The 24,413-nt window shown below is 21.8% G+C and overlaps 2 protein-coding genes across 4 annotated transcripts in view; both read right to left on the bottom strand.

Annotated features, from left to right (window-relative positions):
* Nucleotides 1–338: 338 nt before the first annotated feature.
* On the bottom strand, nt 339–6,619 carry LOC122509894 (thiamine transporter 2-like). Its single transcript, XM_043624201.1, has 7 exons — nt 6,148–6,619; nt 4,993–5,377; nt 3,148–3,528; nt 2,475–2,667; nt 2,067–2,208; nt 1,232–1,402; nt 339–605 (listed from the first exon to the last, which is right to left on the bottom strand). Exons 1-6 carry the CDS (start codon nt 6,268–6,270, stop codon nt 1,262–1,264), a joined length of 1,365 nt encoding a protein of 454 aa, XP_043480136.1. The 5' UTR covers nt 6,271–6,619; the 3' UTR covers nt 339–605; nt 1,232–1,261.
* Nucleotides 6,620–12,610: 5,991 nt separating this feature from the next.
* Nucleotides 12,611–24,413, bottom strand: part of LOC122509895 (beta-arrestin-1) — a 91,523-nt gene continuing 79,720 nt past the window's right edge. For all 3 annotated transcript variants that reach the window (XM_043624203.1, XM_043624204.1, XM_043624205.1), the window contains 3 exons: nt 19,163–19,249; nt 18,636–18,779; nt 12,611–13,908 (listed from right to left, as the gene is read on the bottom strand). In XM_043624203.1, coding sequence (XP_043480138.1) covers nt 13,833–13,908; nt 18,636–18,779; nt 19,163–19,249 — 307 coding nt within the window. In that variant the 3' untranslated portion in view covers nt 12,611–13,832. The remainder of the gene's footprint in view (nt 13,909–18,635; nt 18,780–19,162; nt 19,250–24,413) is intronic.

The raw sequence follows: 24,413 nt of genomic DNA, 5'->3' as shown, positions 1-24,413 counted from the left end.
TATTTAGTTTCGTTTTTGATTTTTACTAGTTATTAATTTTTAAAAATATTTATATCGAGGAAAAATTGCCTTCATTTGAACGTTCGGAATTTGTAGATCATTAATCTGAATGAAAATATAATTTCTCCTTTGAGAAAAGAAAATATAACTCTCTTTCAGTCTTATTTAATTTATTCTATATCAAAAATACTATTTTGTAACAAAACATCAACAACAATTGACAACAGACAAATTTTTTCCTAATATTCACACGGTAACAGACGATATTTAAAAAATAAGGTAAAACCTTTTTTTGTAAATAATAGAATTTTAAATATTTAAAAAACCAAGTATTTTTTTTTTTTTGTTAAAAAAGAAAGTAAAAATCATGAAAACGCTTTAAAAAGTTAATTGTCGACATAAATTGAATAAAAAAAGCTATTTTTTAAAAATCGTATTAGCTAGAAAAATAAAGTCCTTATAGATTAAGAACTTTAATATAAAAAATCTTCTCTGACTGGAAAAATCTAAATTACGTCAAAAGCGTTGTAAATTTATATCATTTCCTTGAACATAATTCTCGGCATATTCAGAGAACGTTTCCAAATTGTTCTAAATTCTGTAATCTGTAAATTAAAATTAATAAGACTTATTTATTTTCTTTAAACGTCAATGAAGTCACAACGTTTATATTCAACGTATTCAACGATTGAAAGAAAAAAGATAATTTTCAAGTAGAAAAGAATGAAAATTTTTTTTGTTTACAAATTTTTCTTTCTAATTTCTTTCTTTAGTTTCTTTTTCCTTTTTTTCTCAAAAAAAAAATTATTTTTTTTTTATAGATCAAGAAAGTTTGTCAAACATTTTCAATTAAAAATTTGTGTAGAGAAATATTTTTTCTTCTAAATTGTTGATCCTAAACGTTGTGAAGTAAACTGGACTTCTTTAATTATTTTTCTTATATTTACAGCCATTGATTAATAAATATTTCACTTTTTGTGTAGTTTACAACATTTATAATAAAATAGACAATTTAGAAGAAAAAATATTTTTATATTCAAATTTTTGTATAGAAAAATTTTTTAACAGTCTTTCTTGGTCAACAATTTAAGAAAGAAAAAGTTACAATTTTACGTTCTTGTAAATAAAAAATATTCTTTTCTTGGATAAAAAATACTTTTTTCTCTCAATCGTTGACAATAAACGTTGTTAATTTCACCCACGTAATATTTTTGATAAATTATGTCATTACCTCTACAGTTGATAAAATTTTAACTAGAAATCAACTTGTACTGATCGTTTCATCTACACTCTGCCAAAACTGTAAATTTCTGCCTTGTCTTCGGTAATTGTTAATAGTGAAAAAGGCCATAATCATGAAAATTAATCCAAGAGCGACGAAATATCCACTGTAGACGAGAAACTGAAATAAAAAAATTGGGTTTTCAGAGTTTTATTAAATTACTTTCTGCTAATCGATATCGAAACAATTTCTACTCGATTATTAGTTCAATAATTTTCAGTTATTTAATGTAAAAATATTAAATTTTACAGAAGTTTAAATTTCGTTAAAAATTTTCCTAGAATTTTTAACGTTCAAATGAATAAAATTCTTTTTCTTCAATATTTTCGAAAAATACTAAAAAGAGAAAAATAATATGAAAATTAAATACTAAATGTAAGCATTTAAGGAAAAATTAAGTTTTTAATATACAAAATAACTTTTTTGAATTAAAATACAAATTAAAAGAAGTAACAAAAATTTCATTTGAACCACAAAATTTTTAACGTTCAAAGAACGAAATATTTCTTATCAAAAATATTTTTAAATTACTAATATTGTATTAAAAATAAAAAAAACTTAAATTTTACATTTAGAAATTTTATAATTAATCTATTTTACATTGACGCAAAATATTTTGTAATAAAAATTTAATTTGAAGAGGAAATAAACAAATTTCCTTCATTCGAACGTTCAGAACTTTAGGATCAGAAAATAAAATTAAAAAAATGGATTTTTATCAAGAATAAGAAAAATTGGCTAATAATAAAAAAATAATTGTAACCGAGTTACTAAATTTTTTTACCTGTTGTCTGATGTTGAGAATGAGAACATTTCCACCTGCCACAATAAAAGTTAGCAGACTTTGAAGAACCAGTGCCAGGAAAGTGTTTATTCCAAAAACCAAACTGTAACTGTCTTCGGACAAGTGTTTCGCAACTTCGAAACTGCAAAAAAGAAAATACTTTCATTATTAAACGTTAAATTAATAAATTTAATTTAATTCTTACTAATTATTAATACTAATTTTGCTAATATTAGAAATTTTTTATTATTAAATCTTATTGAATTAATAGAATACTAGTGTTGCAGTAAAATCACTTTTTAAGATTTCTAATTCTTTCCAAATTTCTTAACTAAATTTACAAATTCTGAAGGAAATTCTAGATTGGCAAATTGAGAGTCGACCTAATTGAATTTAAAATTTTCATACCTGGCCACAGTTATCACAGTATGATAAATAACACCAAAAGCAATATAGACCCCATATAATAACCAGATATCATAACTTTTAAAAGACACAAATAGTAAGATACCTTCTATAATAGAAAATATCGATAGAATTATCTCTCCAAATAGATGCCAATTAATTCGTAATGTTCCAACTCCAAACACTGCTACTGCACCTAAAATATATTTATTTGTACAACAATTTATAAAATTTACATTTTTTATTGTCTTTTATTTCAATTTTTGTCAAAGTTTATAAAATAACAGAAGGTTATTTCTTTCTTTTTTCAAAAAAAAAAAAAATGTTTTCTTTAAGACTATTGTTTATTGAATTTTAAATAAAAATAAAATTCTAATAATGTTCCCTTAAGTTTTCAACATTCAAATGAACGAAAATATTTTTGTTACTTCTTTCAATTTAAATTTTATTAGTATAAAAAATCGTCCTAAAGTTTTGAACGTTCAAATAAATGAAATTTATTTATTTCTTGCTCAAATTAAATTTTCGTCAATGTTAATATTTTGGAAAATTACTGAAAATTATAAAAAGCAAAAACAACATTTTTTTTTAATTTTAGAAATTAATTTCAAAAAATTAAGGACTTTATTTGAACCTTGAAAAATTTGGAGACTCGATAAAGTATAAAAATACTCACCAATTATTGTATATAAAGCCTCAACTGCACCATTAAATATTTTCTTTTGATCTTTTCCATAAGCAGTCTCCCATACTAACTGTACATAATTGAGAACTTGCACATATCCACAAGTTGCAAAAGCCCACCACAAGGACCACTTAACAACGTGACTATTTGTAAAAGCCTTTAGAAAATCCTTCCATAAATAAGCATACGCTTCTTTCAATTTTAGTAAAATATTTTTCGATTTCCTCGTTATAGTTTGAGATTCACTTTCCTGTTCTAATTTCATATTAGCATTAGACAGTGTTAAGTCTTCATTATTATTGACTCGATGAAAATAAATCGAGCCCTTAACCCCTGGTAATAGAAAAGCCCAGGCGGTTGAGAGACCAAGTGCTGAAAAAAATAAATAATTGCTTATTTACTCTAATTATTCAAATCAAGAATCTACTAAAAAAAAATCTAAAAAAATTTACTAACAATTTAATATAAAAAAAAATTCAAAACTAGTAATTTTAGATGACTAACAAATTTCGTTAATAAAACAGCAAAGAAATAAATGCAAATTTAAATTTTAGTTTACTGAAAATTTTCGTTAATAAAATAGAAAAAAAATAAATGCAAATTTAAATTTTAGTTTACTAACAATTTTTATTAATAAAATAGCAAAAAATTGAAACTAATAATTTTAAAAATAGCAATTAAAAAATTTAAAAATAGCAACAAAAAAAATAAATCCAAATTTAAATTGCAGTTTACTAACAATTTTCGTTAATAAAATAGCAAAAAATTAAAACTAATAATTTTAGTTTACTGCCAATTTTTGTTAAAAAAAAAAAAAAAATTATTCCAAATTAAAATTTTAGTTTACTAAAAATTTTTGTTAATAAAATAGCGAAACAATAATTTCAAATTTAAATTTTAGTTGACTAACAATTTTCGTTAAAAAAATAGAAAAAAAAATAAATCCAAATTTAAATTGCAGTTTACTAACAATTTTCGTTAATAAAATAGCAAAAAATTGAAACTAATAATTTTAGTTTACTGCCAATTTTTGTTAAAAAAAAAAAAAAATTATTCCAAATTAAAATTTTAGTTTATTAATAATTTTCGATAGTAAAATAGCAAAACAATAATTTCAAACTTAAATTTTAGTTGACTAACAATTTTTGTTAATAAAATAACAAGAAACATAAATTAATACAAATTTAAATTTTAGGTAACTAACAATTTTCGTTAAAGAAATATCAAAAAAAATAAATAAATCCAAATTTAAATTGCAGTTTACTAACAATTTTCGTTAATAAAATAGCAAAAAATTGAAACTAATAATTTTAGTTAACTAACAATTCTCGTTAAAAAAATATCAAAAAAAAAAAAATTCCAAATTTAAATTGCAGTTTACTAACAATTTTCGTTAATAAAATATCAAAAAAATTGAAACTAATAATTTTAGTTAACTAACAATTCTCGTTAAAAAAATATCAAAAAAAAAAAAAAATTCCAAATTTAAATTGCAGTTTACTAACAATTTTCGTTAATAAAATAGCAAAAAATTGAAACTAATAATTTTAGTTTACTGACAATTTTCGTTAAAAAAATAGCAAAAAAATAAATCCAAATTAAAATTTTAATTTACTGACAATTTTCGTTAATAAAATAGCAAAAAATAAACGCAAATTTAAATTTATATTTAAAACAGTAAAATTGTAAATTTAAATAGTAAAATTATCTCATTTAAATTTAAAAAAGTTTAAGCAACTAAAAAAATAGAATTTGCCACATTTCTCATTGAATAGATTATTCAAAGCGAAAAATAGAATTGAATTTAGATAAAAGCAAATGATAAAATGTTAATACCAGTTATTGTCAAATACAATAATTGCTCATAATCCAAGAGTCCATAAGATACAGTTAATTGTGCTACAAGGCCAGACAAAAATCTCCCGAATAAAAAGGCGGCTCTCGTAAATCCTGTGACTTTTTGATAATGTGTTTTATCCACCGCCGCATACATATACGTATAATAAGCAACTTCAGTCGAAATAAATAATCCATATAAAATTTCCACTATTTGCATTTCAAGTAATGATTTTCCAAGCAATAGCGTTAAAAATGTTGCCATTCCAGATAATCCACATAGAATAATAACAAGTTTATATCGTAAAAAATCAGTCATCAAGAATATAAAAATTAAGAATGCCAAATTGCTGTACGTTCCATAAGGATAAATGTCCTGATTGACCTGAAAATTAAAGAAATTAAAATTTTATTTTATTTTTAATTTGTAATTTGTTCAAAAAACTGTTTTTACGATTGGAAAATCAATTTCTAACTAATTTAACTACTTAATGTTTTAGAATATTTTTCATTTCAATTTAGTGATTTTTAAAAATGAGCACAAAAAATATTTCGTTTAGTTCAAAATGTTTTAAAAAGTGTTTTACGTTGACATAGTTTCTTGATTGATACTTAATTTAAAAAAGAAAAATTTATAAACAAAAAATTCTAATCATTATTGTTTTGTCGACAACTTCTATTAATGAAAAAAAATTCCATTCCGGTTTCAAAGTGAAAAATATTTTTTTCTTCTGAGCGATGATTATAAACGTTGTAAACTTTATTGTCAATAAATTTAGATCTTTGTGAATAAAATTTAATTTAAAAAGAATTTAACTAAAATTTAATTTTTACTTTATCGATTCTCATTTTATTTATATATTTTTCGATAAAATTGAATTCTTTAATTGTAAATTACAATGATTGTGAGTATATTTTTAATTATAGCAAAACAAATTTTTTAAATTTCTTTTTTACAATCGACAATCAGAAAAACTTAACTGATGCCCTAATTGATCATGATTACTCTACGTCTGATTATATTCAATTCAAGATCATTTTTTTCAACACGAATAACAATTAATAAAAATTAAAAAATATTTCTATTTAGTTTCATTCTTACTTAGAACTATTATTTCTAAATATTCAAATTAACTTGGAAATGTAAATTTCTACCTGTTCGGTTGTAAAGTTTTTCCACGATCCTGTGAAGTAACTTGTTACAAAAGGTTCCGAGGGTCGAAATTCTTTCAAAAATCCAAATAAACAAAGAATAACTGACGTCTTCTTCCAATCCATTTTTCTTCAGCACTTGTACTTCTCTCTGAATAATTATCACAAATAGATTGACATTTAATTACCCCAGTGTATCATCAACTCTCCAAATGATTCTCATTTGTGTAGATTGTGGATTTAACTCTTCTTAAAAGTCCAAATTAAATTCTGTTTCTTCGTTGTTTGTTTGGAGATTGGAGAGATTATGTCCGGAGAAGGTGGTGGAGTTGATATATTTTATCAAAAGAGTTAATTTCTCTTATGATTATAAACTTATAGTTGATTTAATAAAATTTCAGTACCTAGTGCCTTTGAGCTTTGACTAAACAGACTTTGCTGACGACTTATCCCCATCAGAAAGCAGCACATGCTAATCATTAAAATTGATGATAAAAACGAAACTCTCGTTTTCTACTCTTATCATCGTCAGAAGTAATCGTGTTCTTCCTTGCTAACTTTTCTACAAAAAAAAAAGCATTATTAGTTATTTCAAAATACATTTTTTTGTCTATAAATAATAAATATAAAAACATAAAAAATATTTAACGTACTCCTAAGAAAGGTACAGAAAGCAAAAAATTTGTGTAAATTCTTCTTACGTTCAAAAACTTAATTTTTTACCCACGACAAAATTTTTCACGTAATTTAAAATTTTCTTAGATAAAAATTATAAATCCTATGCAACTTTAAATTAAAAAAAAGAAACAATAAATTTTATCCCACAAAAAAATATAATTTTAGTAATAAATTTTATCATGCTTAAAAAAACAAAACAGACTTAGTTTTTCCATATTTTATTAAGTTATTATTACTACATTCATAATACGAGAATACACAATTTTTTACATATATAATATATTATTTATATATATATATATTTTTCATTGTTAACTATTTCATTTTTTTTATACACGTTTAATATACGCCTCGTCACTTACTTTTTATTACACCTAGTAATTTATTTTTTTGAAAATTTCGTACAAACAAGGACTCAATTTGTTTTAAAAAAGATTATTTAACGATAGTTCTCAGTATTTTTTTTTAAATGCAATTTACACTGAGTACTAAATATATATATATATATAGATTATAAATAATTTTCAGTGAATTCTGTTGAATGTTCCTTTTTTCATTCATTCAACAACTAATATCTCTGAATTCTTGTCAATTATTTTTTTCGTAAAATTATTCACTTTATATATACGACTTATTTTCATAATGAAACAATTATTCACAATCATTATAATATTATATATAAACATACTCGATTCCAGTCACACTTTTAAATCTCTCCAAACAGTCTTTAATCTTTATAAAAGATTACAATATAAAGTACAGAAGAGGTGGAAAAATTCGATTTTTAAATTCATTCGAAAAAAAACTTTTTTAAAAAAGTCTTATTGAAGTAATACAGAATTTAAAAAATAGTCATAACAGTCCTTTTTTTGAAAGTCAATCCAAAGTCAATTCAAGAACATTATATAGAAAAAATGTGTTCTTGATATAGTTTTTTTCTTTTGGGGAAATTTTTGTTTGAAAAAAAAAGGATTTACGGACCAAAGGCAAATTTAAATTATTCCTAATTAAAAAGTAATACTTTCGTTTGATTCGGATTGAAGAACTTTAATATTGAAAGAATTGACAATTTGCCTGTAATCCAGAAATCTAGAATCTCTTTCATTTTTAATTATAAGAGATATAAGAAAAATTTTCTATATTTTTCGATTGATTGATAAAAAATTCGATATCTAGAAAATTGACAATTAATAAGCGTGACTGTAATTCACACTTTCATTCGTTTCCTTCTCTCACATACATTGTTACATTCTCATTTTTTTTTATTTTATTCTTTTTTTTTTGTTAGACTTGTGTTTTCTCTATTTGATATTATTGACATAAATAATAAATTGGACATTTACTAGACAACATTTCGTACCTATTAAAGCAAAAGTTTTCCTTTGGAATTGCAATGTGTTCGTAGATAAAGTAGATCTATTAAAAATACAAGTAATTAAAACCCTTTTTTAATTTTAGCTTCCTTGGAATGTTTCGAACGATCAATTTTTATTTACCTTAGCGAAATGTAATCGTATTTTTGTGTTTTATTTATAATTTTCGTTTACTTTCGAAAGAAATGTTTATTTTTATTTAATATTATTATTAGGTTTAATTTCATATTTAAATATTATATTATTAAATAATTTCGCATTGTTAAAACTATATAAATGCAAATAAATAAACTATCGTGAGGTTTACAACGTTTACAATCAGCAAAATAGAAAAAAAATAATTTTCTACTCAAAATTCTTTTTTGAGTTTCATTTTTTTATTTATTTTTATTATTATTATTATTATTATTATCATTATTATTATATAATAATATAATAATAATTTATAATTTTTATAATCAACGAATTAGAAGAAAATATATTTTTCTATTCAATTTCTGATAAAAAAATATTTTTTACAATATTTTTTGGCCAACAACTTAGGAAACAAAAGTTTTTTGCGTAAAAAGAATTATTTTTTCCCTAAATTGTTGATCATAGTTGTGAATTTCACCCACGTGTTAATAAAACACATCAATCACAATTTGTACAAAGGAAAAAATTTACAAACAAAGAAAAGAAATTTCGAAAGAGTTCGAACTCAATTTATAAACGAAATAAATTAAATATTTCGATTTTCATTTCTGAAAATTTTTCTAACAACATTTTACTTGTATTGATAAAGAAGTACTTTATTTTTCTGCCTAAGTATACTCCATAGGTACTAAAACGATTTAAAAAATACTACTTTTGACCATCTATGTCTCATATGCGTGCTTTTACAAAGTTTTCTTTTTTTTCTCTCTTTTGTAATTTTTGTTCGATTTTTAACGAAACACTTTCGAAAAATTGATATCGCAATTACGTCAAAAGCCACTGATATTATTATTAATATGAAAATGTAGCGTATACATTTCTTTCTTAATTAGCTTAAATAGATAAATAGACATTTACACTTGAAATGGTTCTATTTTTCTACAATTTCTATTAATCAAGAACCATCGTAGATATTCATTTTTGATAATAAATCGACTGTTGTCCAAAGTTTTGAACGATGGAATGAATTGTGCAAACTTACCGAAAAGAAAAATGGTGTTTTCTTTTAATTTAATTTCTAAATAATTAATTCAAAATGTTAGAAATTATATCTTCTTTAAATATTTTTTATTTGTATCTTGACATAAAGCACATTTTTTAATTTAATTTTTACTTTTATTTCATTAATTTTTTTTAAAATTTATTTATTCACCTAATAAACAGTGAAAAATAAATAAAAAAAATAAAAGAAAAAAAATTTGCTCATACAAACGTTCAAAACTTCAGGGAATATAAACCAAAGTACATGATTTTTTTTAAAATTACAATTAACCACAAATTGGACGTATACATATCAACGTTTACCAATGTGGTTTTTTAAAACTCTTTTTTTTATCCCTGTTCTCAAGTTAATCCTCTATACTTTCACGACTTTCGTATAATATTGAATTAATTCTTTTTCTAAACGTTATTTTATCTTATATTGTAAAAAATTAAATTTTAAAATTAGGTTCAAGAATAAGAGAAACATTTTATTTTTATCGACACGTTCGAGTTTGATTTTTCATCGTTTAAGCGTAAAAAAATACAGTTAACTTTAGTATTAATTTAAAAATCAGACTGCAAGTTTACGTATTCGTAATAAAATTGACCAATTACACGAGACTTAAATCGATGAGCATATATTTGTATTCAAATAACTTAATTTTTTTTGTTGCTAATATTTGTAAATCAAGTTTTTTTTCTTGAAAAAATTCGTTCATTTTACAAATAATGTAAACGGATTACAAAGAATATAGTAGACAAATTACAAATTTGTAAAATAAATTAAAAAATTGAACAATTACAAATTGTGGACAAATTTCGAATTGAAAAATTACAAATAAATAAATTATGAATTGAATAATTACGAATGAACAAATTACAAATACAAACAATGTAAACAAATTACAAATACAAATATAATGTAAATATAATATATTAAATATAAATGTAATAAGCGTTAACTTTCAATTAATTAATTTTCAACTGCGATGAAAAAGCAATGTACAAAAAAAGTACTTTATTTGTGCGAGCGCTCGGCATGATATAACATTCAGCGAAAATTATTAAATTAACATGAAAAAAAAGAAAAAAAAACACTTTGCTAGTTACATTTTGTACATTAAAGCGTTGTGTTCACTCAACTTAGCTTCTTATTTCGTTAATATCGGATACTGAACGTTTCAATCAGAAATGCATTTTCATTGAAAACTTTATACTCAGGTAACTTTAACTTTAACAAGAAAGTTGAAGTTTATAAATATTAATTGCATTTCAAAGCGTACATTAAGGGAAAATCGTAGAAAAATTTTCGAAAACAATTTTAAAAATAAAAATCAAAAAAAGGATCACAACTTTTAAATTGCAAAACATTTTCAAAATGTATTTTGTTAAAAAAAGCTATTTTATTAATATTCTAAACAAAAAAAAGGTTCCACAAGTTCTGAACATTAAAATGAACTGAATTTTTCTACCTATAAATATTTTTAAAAAATTACAGATTGTCAGAAGTAAAAATAAAATAAAACTCTTGTCAAGAATTCTTTTGAGAAATTTTATCAAAATTTACGAGAATACTTGAATTCATTTAAAAAAAATATTTTTAAATTTGCAAATTGAATATAATTAAAATATAATTGAAAAAATGTTACTATTTAGAAAAATAATTGAATTTGAAGAAGAATTTCCTTAAATTTTTTTTTAATAATTGATTTTTTTGAGAAATTTTATTATTCATAAAAATAATTCAATTTTTTCGAGATATTTTATTAAAATTGAATTGAAAATAATTGAATTAATTCGATAAATCTCATTAAAATTGAATTAAAAATTATTAAATACTACAGAAGAATGTTATTATTTAGTAAAGTAATTAAATTTGAAGAAGAATTTTATTAAAATATTTAAAATTCTTTGCACTTTTTGAGAAATTTTCTTATTTAAGAAAATAAATTCTTGTGAAGAATCCTGGCAAGAAATTTTATAATTTTTGAAAATAATTGAATTCTTTGGACAAATTAGATTAAAATTGAATTAAAATTTGAATTTTTTTATTTAAAAAAAATAAATATAATCTTGTGAAGAATTCTTTCAAGTAATTTTCTTATTTATTAAAATAATTGAATTCGAATGAAAATTTTTACTAAAACTTTTAAAAATAATTTAATTCTTACGAACAAATTTATTAAAATTCTTGAAAATAATTCAATTCTTATGAAAAATTTTATAAAAATTTCTAAAAATATTTTGTTTCTTTCGAAAAAATTTGTTCAATCTGTACATTAAAGATAATAGAATTTCAGTAAAAGATTTTAGTTATTTACGACAATAATTGATTTTGAAGAAAAATTTTATTACAATTTTCAAAAATATGTAAAACTGAATTTTTTTAGACAGTTTATTCATAAAAACAAATAAATTCTTCTGAAGAATTCTTTCAAGAAATTTGATTATTTATAAAAATAATCGAATTCTTTAGAAGAATTATATTAAAATTTTTAACAATAATTAAATTCTTTTGAGAATTTTCAATAAATTGAAAAATTCAGTTTCAAAAAGAATTTTATAAGAAATATGAAAAAATAAAACAATATAAAAAAGACTGTTTGTTATAAAAAGCAGAAACAAAATTAAACATTTAGAATCTTTGTAATTTATTTTTTTAATACGTGACGCAATAAAATCTACAAGAAAGTTAATTAAAATTTTAATTTTTATTATTATTTTTTCTTTCAATTCATTAAAATTTATAGAATTTTTTATTGCAATAAAATTTTAATTTCATGGAGAAAAACATTAATTTCATTCATTTGAACACGTTCAGAACTTTGAGGACATAAAAAATCTTGTAAATTAATGAAAGCAAAGCTGAAAATTATCAGTAGAGAAAGAACGAATTAAAACAATATTTATTTTCTTCAAAATTGTAAATAAAGTAGAAAAGCTCTAATAAAAAAACTATTATATCAAAAAACTGTGCAATCCTTTAATTGAGCGATTAATAGCAAATTCAGAGAGAAATTTTTATCTATTGTGTGAAACTTTGATTATTTTCATTTTCTTCCCCGATTTTATTTCCCTGACTTGTGAAATTTTCTTCTTTTAACGAAACGAAATCTAAGTCTTAAGCAAGTTTCATTTTAATCTCCAGTCGTGTCTCATATTGTGACCGTAGACAATAAATTGTAGAACTATTACATTATACAGACGAGAACAAATCGTTGAAACATTATTACAAGTTGTCATACTTATTTCATAAAATTGTCAAATATTAAAAATTCATTTCTTATTTGTAAAACAATTCTTTTTTTTTGTTCGTTTTGAAAAAAATACTTAAGCCTTGAGACTTGGCCGATCTCCAATTTGAGATTTTCGAGTTCTGAATCACAAGTAAACTGGTATAAGTTCGAACGGCAAAGCATGCAAGCACTTTCAAAATTTAGACTCTAATCCGATTCGAACGTGAAAGGATTTCCACTTGTACTTTGAACAAAGTTGGCTTGAGTAAAATCCCCGATTTTCCGGTGGGATTAAAAACTTCATATTCGAAACACAACCGGGAGCCAATCGATGAACAACAAGTCGAGAAATGAAAATTACATTTTCAATTATTTACTCGACATTTTACAATATACATTTTAAAATTCGTCCTTTTGTGTGGCAATATATTCTCTGCCATGTTTATAGTCTTACGAGACTGCAAAAAATATTTTTCAGTTTTTTTTTGTGCCGTTACTTTTTGTAAAAAGAAAAATTCGTTTAAAAGTTTTTTTTTTGTGCCACTTTTGGTCTGTTGCGTAAAACATTACTTATTATAAATAATATTAAAAATACTGAAATAAAATTCTTTTAAACACACAGACCTTGCGTGCTAGTCAATAATCTTCTTTATGTACAAAAAAAAAAATATCGTTTCACTCAATTAATTAAAAACACGAGAGGCAAACTTCTCATTAAATAATTTAGTAATAAACAAATTTTCCCCAAATAAAAATAAAGTCTAATTGCCCTTAAAATTTTTAACTTTACTCTCCGAGTTGATATTTTTGTTCTATTTTTAGAACTATTTTCAGAACTATTTTTAGAACTATTTTTAGAACTATTTTTTTTATATTTAGGTACTATTTTTCAAGTTCAAAAAACAGAGAGTTTGTCTCAATTTTTAAAAAGCGATTTAAAGTCTAGTTCAAGAATCCTTCATAACGTTGAATGCAATATTACTTTGGATTTTTTTTTTTCTTTTAAATTGTAAGGTTGTAATTAAAAGTCTTTTTTCTAATTGTCAACCTCTCCTGAATGGATCTGATTACCTGAATTGTGGCGAACCCTGAGTTTTTCAGACCAGTTTTCTCCACAGTCGTTGAATTCGAATATTGAGATGTTGATATTAATGAAAAAAAAACGAGAGAAAACTAATACAATTTATCGTGCCGTACAGGTACAACCGTTCTGTTCGTTTGGTCAAGCATCACCTTCTCCTTTCAACCTCAGACGTGCGAAATCCTCGAATATTATATCGTCGTCTCCTGCCTCTTCACTGTAAAAAATATACAAAATTTTAGTCTTTATTTTTTTTCGATTTTTTCTAATTATTCAAAAATCGATGATTTTTTTAAATAAATTTAAGAATTAATTTTATGTTCCTAAAGATTCGAAAGGTTAAAAAGAACGTCGTTTTTTTGTTTCGTTAGAATTTGAATTTTGTTATAGAAAATATTATTTGATAATTTAGAAAATTAATTTCTTTCTAGAAGTGTTGAATTTTATTTTTTAATTTCATTCCAATAGTTTTCAAATGATTCAAAAATCAATATTTTTCTGAAAATTCCAGCAAAAAATGTTATTCTTTAAAAAACTAATTAAATTTGAAGAATTTTATTAAAATTGTTAAAACCAATTAAATTTGAATAATTCCATTAAAATTTTTAAAAATCAAAATTTTTTGAAAAATTTTATATATTTAGGAAAATAATTAAATTTTTGAAGAAATTTTATTATTTATGAAATCAATTGAATTCTTTTGGGATATTTAATGAAAATTACATTGAAAATAATTTTATTCTTTATAGAAATTTTATTAGAATTGAATTAAAATTAATTGAATACTAAAAAAGAATTTTATTATTTAATTAAGTAATTAAATTTGAAGAATTTTATTAAAAGTTTTAAAAATAAAAATTTTCTTATTTAAGAAAAGAAATAAATTCATGTGAAGAAATGTTTCAACAAATTTTATTATTCATACAAGTAATTGAATTCTATCGAAATATTAAATTAGATTAAGAAAAATAATTGAATTTGAAAAAGATTCTTATAAAATCTTTCTAAAATAATTTTATTCTTTCTAGAAATTTTATTAGAATTGAATTAAAATTAATTGAATACTAAAGAAGAATGTTATTGTTTAACCAAGTAATTAAATTTGAAGAATTTTATTAAACCTTTTAAAAATAATTTAATTTTTTGAGAAATTTTCTTATTTAAGAAAAAAAATAAATTCATGTGAAGAATTGTTTCAACAAATTTTATTATTCATACAAATAATCGAATTCTATAGAAATATTTAATTAGTTTAAGAAAAACAATTGAATTTAAAAAAAATTCTTATAAAATTTTTAAAAATAATTGAATTTTTGAAGAAATTTGATTAGAATTTAATGAAAAATAATTGAATACTAAAGTATTTTGTTAATTAATTGAATTTGAAGAATTTTATTAAAATATTTAAATATAATTGAATTTTTTGAGAAATTTTCTTATTTAAGAAAAGAAATGAATTCTTGTGAAGAATTCTTTCAAGAAATTTTATCAAAATTTTTGAGAATAATTGAATTTTTTGGAGAAATTCTATTAAATTTTTATGTTGAAAAAAATTGATTTCTAGCAAAAAAAATCTTATTATTTAGTTAAATAATTAAATTTGAAAAAGAATTTTTCAAAAATTTTTTAAATAATTGAATTTTTAAAAAAAAATTTTTATTTGTAAAAATAGATAAATTCTTGTAAAGAATTTTTTAAATAAATTTTATTATTCATGAAAACAATTGAATTCTTTTGTGAGAAATTTAATTAAAATTGTATTGAAAATAATTGAATTCATTCTAAAAATTTTTGCAAATAATTAAATTCTTTCGAAAAAGAAAATTTTTTGAGAATAATTAAATTCTTTCGAGAAATTTTATTATATTTGTATATTGAAGATAATAATTGAGTTTCAGAAAAAAAATTTCTTCAAATTTTTAGAAAGAATTGAATTTTCTTGAGAAATTTTAGTATTTATGAAAATAATTGTATTGTTTTAAAGAATACATTATAATAATCGTAAGTTCCTTTCCGTTAGCAAATTATCTGCATTCATTTGTTTGTTTTGAAAATTAAATTTTGTGGGTTAAGTATTAGCATTTTTTATTTTTTAATGTCAAGCTTTTTCATGTGGAAAATACTTTACTTATTTAATAGTCTCGACTCTTTGGTAAAAAATTTAAATTATCAAAAATTCGAAAAAATTCAAAAATTCGATTTTCTTAAAATTCAACATTTTTTCTTCTCTTTTATGGGATTAAGCTTCATTATTTTTTTGCTTTTGGAAAATACTTTACTTATTTAATAGTCTCGACTCTTTGGTAAAAAATCTAAAATTATCAAAAATTCGAAAAAATTCAAAAATCCGATTTTCTTAAAATTCAACATTTTTTCTTCTCATTTATGGGATTAAGCTTCATTACTTTTTGTGCTTTTGGAAAATACTTTACTTATTTAATAGTCTCGACTCTTTGGTAAAAAATCTAAAATTATCAAAAATTCGAAAAAATTCAAAAATCCGATTTTCTTAAAATTCAACATTTTTTCTTCTCTTTTATGGGATTAAGCTTCATTATTTTTGTGCTTTTGGAAAATACTTTACTTATTTAATAGTCTCGACTCTTTGGTAAAAAATCTAAAATTATCAAAAATTCGAAAAAATTCAAAAATCCGATTTTCTTAAAATTCAACATTATTTCCTCTCTTTTATGGGATTTAGCTTCATTATTTTTGTGCTTTTAAAAAATACTTTACTTATTAAATTGTCTCGACTCTTTGGTAAAAAATCTAAAATTATCGAAAATTATCAAAAATTCAAAAATCCGTTTTTCTTAAAATTCAACATTTTTTCCTCTCTTTTATGGGATTTAGCTTCATTATTTTTGTGCTTTTGGAAAATACTTTACTTATTTAATAGTCTCGACTCTTTGGTAAAAAATCTAAAATTATCAAAAATTCGAAAAAATTCAAAAATCCGATTTTCTTAAAATTCAACATTTTTTCTTCTCATTTATGGGATTAAGCTTCATTACTTTTTGTGCTTTTGGAAAATACTTTACTTATTTAATAGTCTCGACTCTTTGGTAAAAAATCTAAAATTATCAAAAATTCGAAAAAATTCAAAAATCCGATTTTCTTAAAATTCAACATTTTTTCTTCTCTTTTATGGGATTAAGCTTCATTATTTTTGTGCTTTTGGAAAATACTTTACTTATTTAATAGTCTCGACTCTTTGGTAAAAAATCTAAAATTATCAAAAATTCGAAAAAATTCAAAAATCCGATTTTCTTAAAATTCAACATTTTTTCCTCTCTTTTATGGGATTTAGCTTCATTATTTTTGTGCTTTGGGAAAATACTTTACTTATTAAATTGTCTCGACTCTTTGGTAAAAAATTTAAATTATCAAAAATTCGAAAAAATTCAAAAATTCGATTTTCTTAAAATTCAACATTTTTTCTTCTCTTTTATGGGATTTAGCTTCATTATTTTTGTGCTTTTGGAAAATACTTTACTTATTAAATTGTCTCGACTCTTTGGTAAAAAATCAAAAATTATTAAAAATTATCAAAAATCCGAAAAATCGAATTGCTTAAAATTCAACATTTTTTTTTGTCTTTTATGCCATTTAGCTTTATTATTATTTGAATTTTTATTCAAGAAAAAAAATGGAAAACTGAAAAAATTTAGAAACTTTTAAAAATTCCAGGCCTTTTCCATGATTTCCCTGATTTCCAGAAGCCTTTTAAAAATTCCATACCATTTTCATGATTTTCCAGATTCTGTAGGAACCCTGCTTTTGTCTGACTTTCTTCTAAATTATCGAATTCAGTGATTTCTGTGGTGAATTTGGTTAAGTTGTAAAATGATTAATTTCTATTTGAATTCGTTTTTTTTGAATGTAGAAAATCTGATGTTAATTTAATTCTTTTTTCGTTATGCACGGCAAAAAATATTTAGCTGGATGAACTACAGATTTCACTTTAGTAGCGAAATTTTTCAGTGCTTCAATTAATACTTTCGTTATTCTAGAGAAACTTATCGCTATTTCAAGTAAAACTTTTTTCATTGTGTAATAATTATTATTTCTTTGAAAAGTATTTAATTTAAAATGGCTTTATACAATAAGCAATGCAAAAGATGACCCAGATACTAATTGTAATTGTTCTAGCCATAGTTTAAGTCTAGTAATGTAAATTCTATTTAAATTGAGACCATTGAGTGAAATTATTTAAATTTTAGTTAGTTAAATCTCTTTGTTAGGTTATAATAATTATTTCTTTAAAATTTTTTAAATTGTTTAAAATAAGCAGCCCCATACAACATTCCCGCGCGCTTGCGCGCGGATAGTTTGGCTAGTTGTATTATAATTTTTAGAAGTAATTGAATTTTTTTAGAGACTTCTAATTTAAATTGTATTGAAAATAATTGAATTCTTTTGAGTAATTGAATTCTTTAGAGATTTCTAATTTAAATTGTATTGAAAATAATTGAATTCTTTCCAGTAATTGAATTCTGTAGTGATTTCTAATTTAAATTGTATTGAAATTAATTGAATTCTTTACAGTAATTGAATTCTTTCGAGCTTCGAATCCTCTTGAAGAGTTTTATGAAAATTAATTATTTCCTATAAACCTTGAATTTATTTTATTTTTAATTTAATTCTGTAGTATTTTTGCATTTTGAAAATATTTTTAAAAAATTCGTTCATTTGTACATTGCAAACACTTGGAAAATTGTAACTATTTGTTCGAATAAAATAAAAATATAAAATCGAAAACTAAAATACTTATCTGCGGTAAAAATAAATGTTTCTTTAAATTCGAGAATATAGTCTTGGCAAAAGTTTCTGAAGAAATTCGCCTCGAAAGAGATAAATAATTAACGCACTTCATGAAATGTTTGAGATTAATTAAATTTCTTTTGAAAATAAAAAATAAAAATAACAGTAAATTTATCTTACGCGTCCAACTGAATCAGGTTCTCATCTTTATTATTTGCATTGTTGTTATGTACAGGACTCGGAGGTTCCACAACTATCCTCTCTGGTTCTTCCTCTTCCGGTTTTGGATGCATTAGAGTGAATGGCAATTCAGCAACCAACTCCCTGAGACAATTTCAAATTAAATCAATGTAATTCAAACTACCGAAGTGTATTCTCGTTTCAAGATGACAAACAATGAAGAAAACAAATGTTATAATTAGAAAAATTAATTATAATAAATAATAAAAAAAAGGTATTTTAAATGAAAAATCAATTTTTAATTTTAATAATTAGTAATTAATAATAATAATAATAATAATTTACAGAAAACGATTATAAATTTTCTTATCTCAAAATTTTTACTACCTTCTCTTTTCTAATCTTCAATAACACAAGATTTATCAATTTAATTTTTTTCCATAATATTGTTTTTATTTTTTTTATTTATAGATTACAATCGGCGTAAAAGAAATAAATAAGAGAGAAAAAGAATGTACTACACTTACCCTCCTAATGCTCCAAGACAAAGTTTCACTTTGACTTTATATTGAACGATAATTCCAAGGTTCTCGCGTTGCGACGAATCTGTCAAACTGTTAGAAAACAGCGATGTCAGTAATTTATCATGTCGACTATTCACACAAAAGCAAACACTTCTATAACTACAAATATAATGGAAGCCACACAATTCCCATAAAAGCGCATTCAACATGAAATGATTATTACACTCACACTTTTCAATAAAAAATAAAAAAAAAAAAAGAGTAAAAAGTGAAATGTCACACTTTTATTGCAACTACAAAAGTCAGCATTGGCAATATAATTGTTAAATGCTTCATAAATGGGTGCAAAAACAAAAGCAAAAGCAACGATTCCAATCAATTGTCTCATTTATCTCACGGGAAACAATCGTTTTTGTTCAATAATTTCTGTCAATTAATATATTTTCTTCATCAAATTTCAAAGTGAAAATTCCAATTTATTTTATTGCTTACTACATTATTTATTCGAATATTTATTTTAAAAATTATTTTTCGCTTACAAATTACAAATTTTTTTGGTTCAGAAAAAAAATTTTTAATATTTTTTGTTAACAAAATATTTTTCTTTAAGTTTACGATGAACACTAAAAATTAAAAAATGTTTTTAAGGTAAAAAAAATAAATTTTGTGTTTACAAAATTCATTTGATTCAATTAACCGATTACCTGACTATTATCAATTAAATATTTACTGGAATCCAATAATTTTTATTGGTGTCAAATTAAATGGTTCAATTCAAATTTTCTTCAAATACTGAAATTTTTGGTTCAACAAAAATTTATATGATTTAAATAAATATTATTTGATCCAAGTAAATATTTAATTGATAATAGTCAAGTAGTTGATATTGTCAAGTAATTGGTTCTTTGAATCAAATAATTTTTTTTTTATTTAAAAACTTTATTATTTAAATTGAGAAAAATATAAATTTTATTCAATTGTTGATCATAAACGATAGTCAAGTAATTGATTGTTTGAATCAAATAAATTTTTTTCCAGTGTAAAAAAAATTCATTTTTACTCAAAACTGAAAAAGTAAAAATAGACACGAAAGTTCAATTTTCCGGAATAAAATTCAACTCACAGAAAAAAATTTTTTACTCTAACCTACTTATTTTTAAATTACATTTTCGATTCGATTTTTTTTTTACTCTATTAAGATAATGTCTCGAGTGTAGTACATTATCCTAATGAATCCGTTATAATTCTGAAAAACTTCAGAGCAAAACGGAAAGAAAAAGAAAAAAAAAGCGGAAGCAGTGCAATATGAGAATCATGCAAAGTTCTGGTAGCTAAACAGATACAAGACTAAAAAAGTATCATGCATATGAAAAGAGATGGAGATTATGGACACGGTCACGTATATGGTACATATTGCTTCTCATGCTTTCAGCTTTATATTAGAATGATCGCTTCAACGATCTTTTTTCAACACAATGAAACAATATTTTTGTGTTTCCTTTATTTTTCTCGGAGGAATGTATTATAAAAAAAAGAGGACGTCAAAAAATATAAAAATAAAACCGAAATAAATGAGGTGAAACCTACAGCAATATTACGTATATGGTTGACCCTTTTAAAAATTTATGAACAGGGTGTGGAAAAATTTATTTCGTATAAATTTCTGAAAAGGGCTGTGTGCGTGTATTTCATAAAAGTAAATTGATTGTTGAAAGTTTTATATCAAGTAGACAATAATCACCAGATTTCACGGAATTGCGAGAAAAATAAATCATCTTTATTATTAGGTATAAATTTCTATATTTGAACAACTAAAATCAATAAACTTTTGATTTATTAAATTATCGAGAAAAATATTACACGATAAATATAAATATCTTCTCCAATAGAGAAGATATTTTTTTCGAAAAATTCAAAATTATATACTCTCTAAATTTAAGTAGAAACTATTATTTTAATATATAATAAATAATAAAAATTATTTATTATTATTATTATTATTATTATTATTATTATTATTATTATTATTATTATTATTAGGTATTATTATTATTATTAGGTATTATTATTATTTTTAGTAGAATTTTTACTAATTCAATCGGTACTTTTAGTTTTACACCCAGAGAAAAATTTTATTTAAACCAAATAATTATTTGAGTTAAATAAAATATCTGTTTCAGAGCCACTCTCTAAATCTGAATTAGATAAAAATAACTAATTAATAGTAAAATCGTAACTGAATTTTTAGCAATTAGTAAAAAATAACAAACTATTAGGAGAAAGTTATTAATTATTAATAAAAAATAACAAACAGTCAAATTAAATTAATTACCAAAAATTTCAGTTATTTTTTCATAAACTAAAAATGAATTTAACTACTAATTAGTCATCATTAACTATTTCATTAGTAAAATTCTTTATTTGAATCAGTGATTGAATTTTTACTATCAAATTAGTTATTTTTAACCAATTCAGATTTAAAGGACAAATAGGTTATTTATTTGTTTTAAATAAAAGTTTCATTCGACACAAATAAAATGTTTATTTGAATTTTGAACCAAATAAAAATTTTTATTATTATTCTTATTTGGTTCAAATTCAAATAAATATAATAACCAAATAAAATTTATTGAAGCAAATAAAAAGTCTATTGTATAAATTTAAATTGGTAAAAATGTTTACTAATTTAAATTAGTGACTGATTTTTTAACTATCAAATTAATTTTTGTTAACTAATTAAAATTTAGAGAGAATTTAAAAAAAAAAAATTTTCTCGCCGAAAACAATAGAATTTTTTCTTTACTTTTTTTTTTAAATTATTGATCAAAAAACTATATGTAAAGTATTTTTTTAGAAAAAAATTTATAAAAAATTTTTCCTTGAATCGTTGATTATAGACTTTTGTGAAGTTTACAACGTTTATTATCAACGATTTAGAGAAAACAATATTTTTCTGAACTTTTTAATAACTTTTAGACAAAAGAATTTTTTACAAAGTTGTTTCTTGATGCAACAATTTTTAAAAGAAAAATTTTTAATCAAAAAACAGAGATCACAGTAATTTTTTCATTAAAATTGGATAAAGAAAGGGATTTTAATTTTTAAAAAGAAGATTCAGTTTAAAAAGGTGGATTTTTTAATTAAGTAAAAAAATTATTTTACTATAGGGAATACAGTTTATTTTAAAGTTTTTTTTACTTTTTTTTTTAATATTTCTAACTTTTTCAATTCAGACTTTTTATTATTGAAAGATATTTTTTATTCTCTTTTAAAATAGTCTGCAATTTTTTTAAATTTTGAATTAAAATTTTCGTTACAATTCTACTTTTTCTATATAAAATTTAATGAATTTTTCTACATCCGAAGTAAATTATTTCAGAAAAACTCAATAAAATTTTTTACAGAAATTGTTAAATTTGTTACTTAAAATTATTATTTCCAGAATAACTTTTATTATTTCCGAAGAAAATTTCTGTCAAAAAAATTAAGAAAACTCTAGAAATAACAATTTTTAATAACGAATAGTTTTTTACTTGTTTTAATATTTTTTATACAAAATTTAATTTTCAAAATTTAATATTAAATTAATTCTGTCAAAAAAATTAGGTAAATTTACTCTGGAAATAATAATTTTTAATAAAAAATAGTTTTTTACTTGTTTTTTTTTTATACAAAATATAATTTTCAAATTTTACAATATTCAAAGTAAATTTAAATAAAAATTAGTAAAGCATATAGGTTTATTTATTCATTTACTTATTTAATTTAAATTTATTTATTTTAGTAAAATTTATTCTAAAAATAGTTCAAGTTGCCATAATAAATTCTAAAAAGTTTGAGTTTTTACTTTATCATTAATAAAAGTTATTTTATATTTCTTATACCCTCGTATAAAAAAGTTTACGAATTTAAAAGCTCGGAAAAAATAAATTTTTTATAAAAAAAGAATATTAAATCTCGAGAAACTAAAATTTTCCCAAAGTTTACAAAAAATAAAAATCTTTTTCTTCTTGGTACTTAAATAGAAGAGAATATGCATAATTTTATGTGGTTTTAGAAGATTTTATTAATTTAAGAGAAGAAAAAAGTGAAAAAGAGAAAAAAGGGGATTAACTGTGATCCTGAAAAGTGTAAAAACTACGTGAAACTGAGAAAAAGTTTATTATTTTCATTGAGAAAAAGAAATTTTATTCAATTGTTGATCATAAATGTTTTTGGTTTTACTTCTTTCGTATTTATCAAATCCGAATTAATATTCGAAAAAAATTGTTTTTTATTTCACAAAATTAAAAAAAAAATCAAATTATTATAAATACCTACGAAGTATAATTTTTCACATACAGAAAAAAAATTTATTTGATTCTTAAATTAAACGTTTGAATATTAAATAAATAATTTAAATATTAAATATTTAGGTACTTGAAGTGCAAATAATTTTTATTCAAATCAATTAAATCGTATTTGTTTCAATTGAGCTGAAATTATTGGTTTAAATCTTTAAATACAATTTAATTTTACTTAAATAAAAATAACATTTGATTCAAGTAAATATTTATTCGATAATAGACACAATCGGTTAATTGAAATTTGAAACAAATTTATTTTCAGCGTATCCTTTCTTTAGAGCGCGTCACAATTCCATTTTGCAGAGATCCATAAAATATAAATAAAATTCCCAATTAAATCCACGTGATTGTAAATCAAGTTTTTTTGTGTTTCAATTTAAATTTAAAATGACAAAATGCAAAGCCAAACATTTTTTTCTTGCTTACTAAATTTTCATGCGTGAATGACAAATAATGAAGAATGTAATTTGTGTAAAAAAAAAGAAGTTTCAAACGATTGACTTTAAGAGAGAGAGAGAGCTTTCAATATTTTTCAAGTATTCTATATCATTCATGACAGGTGAATAAGTAGAATATGAGATATGTAAATAGAAATCTGAAAGATTTACGTGAAAAGTTTTTCAATTTTTTTTTCCTTCTCATTTTATTTTATTATAACTTTTTACATCTTATTACCATATACTTCAATTTTTATTCACTTTTTATTCATTATTAAAGTTTAGAAATTAAAAATGTTTTTTCTACATTTTTTCCTTTAAATCTAATTTTACAAAAATAATAAATAATAAAGTGCGGTCAATTCTGATTCAAAAGAAAATGAAAGAAAATTTTTTTAATTTCACGGAAAAGATTAAAGTGAATTTTCTGAAAATGAAACTTTTCACTGGAATCTTTATATAATTCAGATT

This window comes from Leptopilina heterotoma, unplaced genomic scaffold (genome assembly GCF_015476425.1).
Source record: "Leptopilina heterotoma isolate Lh14 unplaced genomic scaffold, ASM1547642v1 Lhet_64, whole genome shotgun sequence".
Classification (NCBI taxonomy): Eukaryota; Metazoa; Arthropoda; class Insecta; order Hymenoptera; family Figitidae; genus Leptopilina; species Leptopilina heterotoma.
Note: the sequence above shows the minus strand (reverse complement) of the source record. Positions and strands in the feature narration are given on the sequence as shown.